At 41.6% G+C, this 11645-nt stretch overlaps 1 protein-coding gene across 1 annotated transcript; it reads left to right on the top strand.

Moving 5' to 3' along the window:
* LOC120039664 (rho family-interacting cell polarization regulator 1-like) lies at nucleotides 1-5211 on the top strand (the record flags this gene model as incomplete). The annotated part of the gene is made up of 9 exons (XM_038985075.1): nucleotides 1-78; nucleotides 354-623; nucleotides 1874-1984; nucleotides 2143-2391; nucleotides 3322-3916; nucleotides 4005-4135; nucleotides 4248-4301; nucleotides 4478-4708; nucleotides 5077-5211. Coding segments are annotated over exons 1-9 (1851 nt in total), but the record flags the coding sequence as incomplete, so codon positions are not given.
* Nucleotides 5212-11645: the final 6434 nt, after the last annotated feature.

The raw sequence follows: 11645 nt of genomic DNA, 5'->3' as shown, positions 1-11645 counted from the left end.
GCTATGTCTGTCCTGACTCTCCAGTACAATGTTCTCCTGAGAAAGAGTCAGATGGATCTGGACATAGCTCCTCTAAAGGTGAGGGGGTGGAGAATGGGGGTAGTCTGTTAGTCTGGTTTGATACATGGTTGTTTGAAGCTAAAATAACATTTGGTGTTGGACTTGTTTTGACTGACAGCTGTTGTATCCAATCGCAGGCCATGCGGTCACGATTTGGTTTTGATTGACTAATGATCTGTCCAATGACAAGCCAAGCTGTCATGTTTTGGTTTTGATTGACTGATGATCTGCCCAATGACAAGCCAAGCTGTCATGATTTGGTTTTGATTGACTGATGATCTGTCCGATGGCAGGCCAAGCTGTCATGTCTGGTGGTGAAGTGCCAGCAGAGGAACAGTCTACTGGTGCAGTTGATGCGAGCCCTGCGTCGGTATGGCTGCCTGGACTACAATCTGACCCAGGAGGCTGAGGACCTGCTTAATGACACAGCACTGCAGGACTACGCCAGCACCTTCACACCCCCATCCACTGCAGCTCTGCAGGAGAACACCCACCTTCTCCCACCTGCAGCCTCAGAACGATCGGAGCGCTCACAGACCTCTATTGCAGCCTCCACAGCACAGGTAAGAGATGTAGTAACACAGAGGCGTTCAAACGTCTCCTTGGGGACCCCCAGCCGTTCCATGTATTCAAACTATTCCACAGCTAGTACACCAGATTCAACTTGTCAACTAATCAAGCCCTTGACTACTCGAATCAGGTGAGTTAGTGCAGGGCAACAACAAAATTGAAATGTCCGGGGGTCCCCGAGGAGAGGTTTGAAACGCACCGCAGTAACACACCATACCACTGCACTGAACCACTTATTCATCTTAGTACAGTGTGAAACCAGTAGTGTAAAGTACTTAAGTAAAAATACTTTGAAGTAGTACTTAAGTAGGTTTTGGGGGTATCTGTACTTTACTTTACTATTCATATTTTTGACAACTTTTACTTTTATTTGACTACATTACTAAAGAAAATGATGTACTTTTTCTCCATACATTTTCCCTGACACCCAAAAGTACTCATTACATTTCAAATCAAAATCAAATCAAATGTTATTTGTCACATACACATGTTTAACAGATGTTGTTGCAGGTGTAGTGTTTCTAGCTCCAACAGTGCAGTAATATCTAACAATTCACAACAATACACACAATGCACACCACCTAAAAGAAAAAGAATGGAATTAAGGAATATATAAATATTAGTATGAGCAATATCGGAGTGGCATGGACTAAAATACAGTAGAATAGAATACAGTATATACATACGAGATGAGTAAAGCAAAAATATGTAAACCTTATTAAAGTGACTAGTGTTCCATTATTAAGGCCTACCATTTTGAATGCTTAGCAGGACAGAGAGCTGGTCCAATTCACGCACTTATCAAGAGAAAATCCCTGGTCATCCCTACTGCCTCTGATCTGGTGGACTCACTCAATTATGTAAATGAGGTCTGAATGTTGCAGTGTGCCTCTGGCTATCTGTAAATAAAAAAGATAAAAGAAAATGGTGCCGTCTGGTTGGCTTAATATAAGGAATTTGAAATGATTTATACTTTTACATTTACTTTTGATACATAAGTATATTTAAAACCAAACACTTTTAGACTTTTACTCAAGTAGTATTTTACTTGGGGACTTTCACTTTTACTTGAGTCATTTTCTATTAACGTAACTTTACTTTTTCAAGTATGACAATTGGGTACTTTTCCCACCACTGTGTAATATAGAAACAGACCTCACGCCAGCTGAACTGGTTTATAACATAACACACCTGTGTAAGGGGTTTCCCTGGCCATCTCTGAGGGGTTGTGCTCTCTTCCTAGGAGCTGAGTAAAGCTGTGTCTGAAGGCAGTAGGAGGGAACCCTTCAGACTGTGTGTGGCCACAGCAGACTACTGCCCCTCTCCGAACATGCCTCACACTCTACTGCCAATGGTAGTTGGATTTAGAAATATTACAACTCTCAGTTTCTGTGGCACACAGTATTCTGTCACAGAGCATTGTTTTTATGAATATAAATACATGATAACAAATGATATCTTGTTGCATGTCTTATACAGTAGGCTTATATGATCCACACATTTCTGTTACAGCTTCCCCTTTCTGTGGGTGAATCAGTCCAAGTCACTGGACTCCCAGACAGACGTGGGATGTACCATGCCGAGGTGAAAGGGGAGTCTGGCCTGGTCCCTGCCCGTTTCTTAGAGGAGAATGGGAGACCACTCATCCTGACTTCCCCCTCGCCAGAGAGATGTGCCAGTCTGACTAGGAAGCTGACCAGTCCAGGGAAGATCATCAACCTTCACCAGCAGTTGCAGAACACTCTTTCCAACAGCTACCAGGTAGGCCTATAGTACAGCTTTAACAAACTCTATGCTACCTACCTTCACACAAGTTATTTTTGATTTATTTAACCTTTATTTAGACAGGGAGTCAATGCTGAGACCAAGGTCTCTTTATTTAGACAGGGAGTCAATGCTGAGACCAAGGTCTCTTTATTTAGACAGGGTGTCAAAGCTGAGACCAAGGTCTCTTTATTTAGACAGGGAGTCAATGCTGAGACCAAGATCTCTTTATTTAGACAGGCAGTCAATGCTGAAACCAAGATCTCTTTATTTAGACAGGGAGTCAATGCCGAGACCACGGTCTCTTTATTTAGACAGGGAGTCAATGCTGAGACCAAGGTCTCTTTATTTAGACAGGGAGTCAATGCTGAGACCAAGGTCTCTTTATTTAGACAGGGAGTCAATGCTGAGACCAAGGTATCTTTATTTAGACAGGGAGTCAATGCTGAGACCAAGGTCTCTTTATTTAGACAGGGAGTCAATGCTGAAACCAAGGTCTCTTTATTTAGACAGGGAGTCAATGCTGAGACCACGGTCTCTTTATTTAGACAGGGAGTCAATGCTGAAACCAAGGTCTCTTTATTTAGACAGGGAGTCAATGCTGAGACCACGGTCTCTTTATTTAGACAGGGAGTCAATGCTGAAACCAAGGTGTCTTTTCCAGATGAGCCTGTATAGCACCACAATACACATCAAAATACAATAAACACTTTAAACTGCACATTCATATACACATTAAAATAAAAAACAAACACATTAAATATTGAGTAACTTTATTGTTTTCAACGGAAACTTCAGTTGTAGTAGAATTCAGTATCAAAACACACAATGCTATGCTAACCAGGCTTGAAGGACCGCAAATGTACATTGTTTATGCACAAAGTCCCAATATAGTCTACACAACCATGTCACCCATTCTCTCCCTAGGTTTTCCCTTCCAAGACCAGCCCCCAGGTTTACTCCATTCCCCCTCCAGGACAGGGGTACTCCCCAGGATACCCCAACCACAACCCTGCTGCCCCCAACCGACCCAAGCATACCCTTGTAGCAACTACCCCTATTATTACTACTACTAGTCTCCTATCTCCCACTGCCCCCACTAAAACTACCAGTGATGGTGCTACCTCTCCTAAGCAGACCCCAAACAGAGCACATCCAACTACCAACCCTCCTGTCCACACCACCACCACCACTACTGCCCTTAGCAGTGGTAAAGAACCCCTCTCTAAAACTGGCTCTACTGCTGCTACCTCCAATGTTACAACCCCTGTTAATACCCCTCCTACCGCTGTGGCTCAGACTGTTAATAAAGCACAAACTATCTGCCCCTATCTGCCCCTCCAATCTGCCCCTCCAACTATTACCGCTGGAACTACAGCCCCCACCAAAATGGCCCCCTTCACTACTGCTCTTCGCCTTGCTGAGTTGTCACGACTACCTGATGAGAACCATTGTATCAAGAAGCCCCTCTCCAACCTCCAACCTGAACAAGCTAAACCAACCAAACCCAGAGCTATACCAGGTGCAGTAGCCCTCACAATACACACTGTTGACTGTACACTTGACGGAAAGCATACGTGTCTGATTGTCTTTGGTCCCGCCCCTCTTAGAACCTCCAGCTGAGGTGGGCTCTGTTGAGGTCATCAGGACGGTGGGACAGAGCAGCCTCATGATTGGTTGGGAGAGACCGCCACTGGATGAGCTGGGCTGCAGCAACGGAACCTTTGTGTATGGATACATGGTAGGCTGCTCCTCTCGCCTTGGATACATTAGAATGTAAATGGTTGGCTTTGGTGTTGTTCATTCGGTGCTCTGTGTATGCCGTGCTCATCTCTCTCTCTCTCCCTCCACAGATCTATGTAGAAGGGGAGTTCCACAAGTCTGTCATGAGCTCTGCATGCACGAAGGTACGGTATGAAGCAGTCCTTTGACAACATGCTCCACCTTTCCTCCTCCTCTTTCTCCTCTTCCTCCCCTCCTGCCCTAATGATGCAATAATATGCATCACTGTGTGTGGTGGTGTTTCTACGTATCATCAGTTGAATGGTTGAAGATGACAGTGTGTATCTGTCCTCTCTTTCAGTGTATTCTGGAGAACCTGGATCTGTCCGGTCCGGTCCACATCAGTGTTCAGACCCTGGGCTCCAACGGTCTCTATGCGGAGAAGGTCCACCTCATCTACAGGGGAAAACACACCCAGTTTAGGACAGACCACACCCGTCTCAACACAGCTTCTGCTGCTCCCTGCACAGACCCTGCCTACCTAGACTGCAGGACTCCGCCCACACACCGACACAGTGGCTCCACCCAACCAGTGAGTTCTACAAACACGCCCATTTCCAAATTGACACACCCACCACATGATCACTTTTGCCCTGACCATTTTGGGAAACTTACCAGACTTTTGCAACCTTACCCTGACCCAACGTTTTAATCTTTTAATCTTTTACTGCATATTTTCAGCCGTACTCTCCAGTTGAAACCTTACTCACCCGACTCAGCAAGTCCAACGGTCTTGATGTGTGCCATTTCAGTTACTGTGTTTCATTGAAATCTGTATGAAATAATGAAATGTGATTCATTCATAATTCTCTACATTTACAGTCATCTCTTCTGGGCTTGTGTATTAATGTGTGTGTGTGTGTGTGTGTACTCTGCGTGTGTGTGTTGCGTGCCTTTCAGTTTGTGGCAATCTACAAGTACAACCCTCTGAAGGACAGTCCTAACCTCCACCCCAGCAGAGAGCTGGCCCTGAGAGAGGGAGACACCGTCATGCTCCTAGGCAACCCACGCAACGACGGCTTCTGTCAGGCCGAGGTGGGCCAATCAACAACATCCAGGCAACAGTCATTTACCAATCAACTTGCAGAATTAAATTGTAGCTTGAATCTCTTTATATCGGATCATCATGTGTATGTACAGTGCATTCCGGAAGTATTCAGACCCCTTGACTTTTTTCACATTTTGTTACGTTACGGCCTTATTCTAACATTTATTAAATTACATTTTTTCCTCATCAATCTGCACACAATACCCCATGATGACATAGCGAAAAACAGGTTTTTAGAGATTTTAGCAAATGTATTAAAAATAAAAAACATACCTTATTTGCGTAAGTATTCAGACACTTAGCTATGAGAATCGTAATTGAGCTCAGGTGCATCCTGTTTCCATTGATCATGCTTGAGATGTTTCTACAACTTGATTGGAGTACACCTAGGGTAAATTCAATTGATTGGACATGATTTGGAAATGCACACACCTGTCTATATAAGGTCCCACAGTTGACAGTGCATGTCAGAGAAAAAACCAAGCCATGAGGTTGAAGGAATTGTCCGTAGAGCTCCGAGACAGGATTGTGTCGAGGCACAGAATTGGGGAATGGTACCAAAAAATGTCTGCAGCATTGAAGGTCCCCAAGAACATAGTGGCCTCCATCATTCTTAAATGTAAGAAGTTTGGAACCACCAAAACTCTTCCTAGAGCTGGCCGCCCGGCCAAACCAAAAGGCACCTGAAGACTCAGACCATGAGAAACAAGATTCTCTGGTCTGATTAAACCAAGATTGAACTCTTTGGCCTGAATGCCAAGCGTCACGTCTGGAGGTAACCTCATGCTGTGGGGATGTTTTTCAGTTGCAGTATGACTAGTCAGGATCGAGGGAAAGATGAACAAAGCAAAGTACAGAGAGATCCTTGATGACAATCTGCTCCAGAGCCGTCAGGACCTCAGACTGGGGCGAAGTTTCACCTTCCAACAGGACAACGACCCTAAGCACACAGCAAAGACAATGCAGGAGTGGCTTCGGGACAAGTCTTTGAATGTCCTTGAGTGGCCCAGCCAGAGCCTGGACTTGAACCCGATCGAAAATCTCTGGAGCGACCTGAAAATAGCTGTGCAGCGACGTTCCCTATCCAACCTGACAGAGCTCGAGAGGATCTGCAGAGAAGAATGGGAGAAACTTCCCAAATATAGGTGTGCCAAGCTTGTAGCGTTATACCCAAGAAGACTTGAGGCTGTAATCGTTGCCAAAGGTGCTTCAACAAAGTACTGAGTAAAAGGTCTGAATACTTATGTAAATGTGATATAAATGCAAAAATGTCTAAAAAAACGTTTTTGCTTTGTCATTTTGGGGTATTGTGTGTAGATTGATGAGGAAAAAAACTATTGAATCCATTTTAGAATAAGGTTGTAACATACAAAATGTGGAAAAAGTCAAGGGGTCTGAATACTTTCTGAATGCACTGTAATTTAAAAAAGATCTGTGTCTGAGATATCTAACAGACTACTATCTAACAGACTACTATCTAAACAGACTACTATCTTACAGTCTACTATCTAAACAGACTACTATCTAAACAGACGACTATCTAAACAGACTGCTATCTAAACAGACTGCTATCTAAACAGACTACTATCTAAACAGACTACTATCTTACAGACTGCTATCTAACAGACTACTATCTAAACAGACTACTATCTTACAGTCTACTATCTAAACAGACTACTATCTTACAGACTGCTATCTAAACAGACTGCTATCTAACAGACTACTATCTAAACAGACTACTATCTAAACAGACTACTATCTAACAGACTGCTATCTAAACAGACTGCTATCTAAACAGACGACTATCTAAACAGACGACTATCTAAACAGACTGCTATCTAAACAGACTGCTATCTTACAGACTGCTATCTTACAGACTGCTATCTAACAGACTGCTATCTAAACAGACTGCTATCTTACAGACTGCTATCTTACAGACTGCTATCTTACAGACTGCTATCTTACAGACTGCTATCTTACAGACTGCTATCTTACAGAGTGCTATCTAACAGACTGCTATCTAAACAGACTGCTATCTTACAGACTGCTATCTTACAGACTGCTATCTTACAGACTGCTATCTTACAGACTACTATCTAACAGACTGCTATCTAACAGACTATCTTACAGACTACTATCTAACAGACTATCTTACAGAGTGCTATCTAACAGACTGCTATCTAACAGACTGCTATCTTACAGACTGCTATCTTACAGACTACTATCTAACAGACTACTATCTAACAGACTACTATCTAACAGACTACTATCTAACAGACTACTATCTAACAGACTGCTATCTAACAGACTGCTATCTAACAGACTGCTATCTAACAGACTGCTATCTAACAGACTGCTATCTTACAGACTGCTATCTAACAGACTGCTATCTTACAGACTACTATCTAACAGACTGCTATCTAACAGACTGCTATCTAACAGACTGCTATCTAACAGACTACTATCTAACAGACTACTATCTAACAGACTACTATCTAACAGACTGCTATCTTACAGACTGCTATCTTACAGACTGCTATCTAAGACTGCTATCTAACAGACTGCTATCTAACAGACTGCTATCTAACAGACTGCTATCTAACAGACTGCTTTCTAACAGACTGCTTTCTAACAGACTGCTATCTTACAGACTGCTATCTAACAGACTGCTATCTAACAGACTGCTATCTAACAGACTGCTATTTTACAGACTGCTATCTAACAGACTATCTTACAGACTGCTATCTTACAGACTACTATCTAACAGACTATCTTACAGACTGCTATCTTACAGACTGCTATCTAACAGACTGCTATCTAACAGACTGCTATCTAACAGACTGCTATCTTACAGACTGCTATCTTACAGACTACTATCTTACAGACTGCTATCTAACAGACTGCTATCTAACAGACTGCTATCTAACAGACTGCTATCTAACAGACTGCTATCTAACAGACTACTATCTAACAGACTGCTATCTAACAGACTACTATCCTACAGACTGCTATCTTACAGACTGCTATCTTACAGACTGCTATCTTACAGACTACTCTCTAACAGACTACTCTCTAACAGACTGCTTTCTAACAGACTGCTTTCTAACAGACTACTATCTAACAGACTGCTATCTAACAGACTGCTATCTAACAGACTGCTATCTTACCGACTGCTATCTTACAGACTATCTTACAGACTATCTTACAGACTGCTATCTAACAGACTGCTATCTAACAGACTACTATCTTACAGACTATCTTACAGACTGCTATCTTACAGACTGCTATCTTACAGACTGCTATCTTACAGACTACTATCTTACAGACTACTATCTAACAGACTACTATCTTACAGACTACTATCTTACAGACTGCTATCTTACAGACTACTATCTTACAGACTGCTATCTTACAGACTGCTATCTTACAGACTGCTATCTTACAGACTGCTATCTTACATACTACTATCTAACAGACTGCTATCTTACAGAGTGCTATCTTACAGAGTGCTATCTTACAGAGTGCTATCTTACAGAGTGCTATCTAACAGACTGCTATCTAACAGACTACTATCTAACAGACTACTATCTTACAGACTGCTATCTAACAGACTACTATCTAACAGACTGCTATCTTACAGAGTGCTATCTTACAGAGTGCTATCTAACAGAGTGCTATCTAACAGAGTGCTATCTAACAGACTACTATCTAACAGACTACTATCTAACAGACTACTATCTAACAGACTACTATCTAAACAGACTACTATCTAAACAGACTACTATCTAAACAGACTGCTATCTAACAGACTGCTATCTAACAGACTGCTATCTAACAGACTGCTATCTAACAGACTGCTATCTTACAGACTGCTATCTAACGACTGCTATCTTACAGACTACTATCTAACAGACTACTATCTAACAGACTACTATCTAACAGACTACTATCTAACAGACTGCTATCTTACAGACTGCTATCTTACAGACTGCTATCTAACAGACTGCTATCTAACAGACTGCTATCTAACAGACTGCTATCTAACAGACTGCTATCTAACAGACTGCTATCTAACAGACTGCTATCTAACAGACTGCTATCTTACAGACTGCTATCTAACGACTACTATCTAACAGACTGCTATCTAACAGACTGCTATCTAACAGACTACTATCTAACAGACTACTATCTAACAGACTGCTATCTAACAGACTGCTATCTAACAGACTGCTATCTAACAGACTGCTATCTAACAGACTGCTATCTTACAGACTGCTATCTTACAGACTGCTATCTTACAGACTGCTATCTAACAGACTGCTATCTAACAGACTACTATCTAACAGACTACTATCTAACAGACTACTATCTAACAGACTGCTATCTTACAGACTGCTATCTTACAGACTGCTATCTAACAGACTGCTATCTAACAGACTGCTATCTAACAGACTGCTATCTAACAGACTGCTATCTAACAGACTGCTATCTAACAGACTGCTATCTTACAGACTGCTATCTTACAGACTGCTATCTAACAGACTGCTATCTTACAGACTGCTATCTAACGACTGCTATCTTACAGACTACTATCTAACAGACTGCTATCTAACAGACTACTATCTAACAGACTACTATCTAACAGACTACTATCTAACAGACTGCTATCTAACAGACTGCTATCTAACAGACTGCTATCTAACAGACTGCTATCTAACAGACTGCTATCTAACAGACTGCTATCTAACAGACTACTATCTAACAGACTGCTATCTAACAGACTGCTATCTTACAGACTACTCTCTAACAGACTGCTTTCTAACAGACTACTATCTAACAGAGTACTATCTAACAGACTGCTATCTAACAGACTGCTATCTTACAGACTGCTATCTTACAGACTGCTATCTTACAGACTGCTATCTAACAGACTACTCTCTAACAGACTGCTTTCTAACAGACTACTATCTAACAGACTACTATCTAACAGACTACTATCTAACAGACTACTATCTAAACAGACTGCTATCTAACAGACTGCTATCTTACAGACTGCTATCTTACAGACTGCTATCTTACAGACTGCTATCTAACAGACTGCTATCTAACAGACTGCTATCTTACAGACTGCTATCTTACAGACTGCTATCTAACAGACTGCTATCTTACAGACTATCTTACAGACTGCTATCTAACATACTGCTATCTTACAGACTGCTATCTTACAGACTATCTTACAGACTGCTATCTTACAGACTACTATCTAACAGACTATCTTACAGACTACTATCTAACAGACTGTCTTACAGACTGCTATCTTACAGACTACTATCTAACAGACTGCTATCTAACAGACTGCTATCTTACAGACTGCTATCTTACAGACTACTATCTAACAGACTGCTATCTAACAGACTATCTTACAGACTACTATCTAACAGACTGCTATCTAACAGACTACTATCTTACAGACTGCTATCTTACAGACTGCTATCTTACAGACTACTCTCTAACAGACTACTATCTAACAGACTGCTATCTAACAGACTGCTATCTAACATACTGCTATCTAACAGACTGCTATCTAACAGACTGCTATCTAACAGACTGCTATCTAACAGACTGCTATCTAACAGACTGCTATCTAACAGACTGCTATCTAACAGACTGCTATCTTACAGACTGCTATCTTACAGACTGCTATCTTACAGACTGCTATCTTACAGACTGCTATCTTACAGACTGCTTTCTAACAGACTGCTATCTAACAGACTGCTATATAACAGACTGCTATCTAACAGACTGCTATATAACAGACTGCTATCTTACAGACTGCTATCTAACAGACTACTATCTAACAGACTGCTATCTAACAGACTACTATCTTACAGAGTGCTATCTTACAGACTGCTATCTTACAGACTGCTATCTTACAGACTGCTATCTAATAGACTGCTATCTAACAGACTGCTATCTAACAGACTGCTATCTAACAGACTACTATCTAAACAGACTGCTATCTAACAGACTACTATCTAACAGACTGCTATCTAACAGACTGCTATCTAACAGACTGCTATCTAACAGACTGCTATCTAACAGACTGCTATCTAACAGACTGCTATCTAACAGACTGCTATCTAACAGACTGCTATCACAGACTGCTATCTAACAGACTGCTATTAGCTACCTGTAACAGACGCTATCTAACAGACTGCTATCTAACAGACTGCATCTAACAGACTGCTATCTAACAGACTGCTATCTAACAGACTGCTATCTAACAGACTGCTATCTAACAGACTGCTATTACAGACTGCTATCTAACAGACTGCTATCTTACAGACTGCTATCTAACAGACTGCTATCTACAGACTGCTATCTAACAGACTGCTATCTAACAGACTGCTATCTAACAGAC

This window comes from Salvelinus namaycush, unplaced genomic scaffold, assembly GCF_016432855.1.
Source record: "Salvelinus namaycush isolate Seneca unplaced genomic scaffold, SaNama_1.0 Scaffold2903, whole genome shotgun sequence".
NCBI lineage: Eukaryota > Metazoa > Chordata > Actinopteri > Salmoniformes > Salmonidae > Salvelinus > Salvelinus namaycush.
This window is presented reverse-complemented; position numbering and strand designations above follow the sequence as displayed.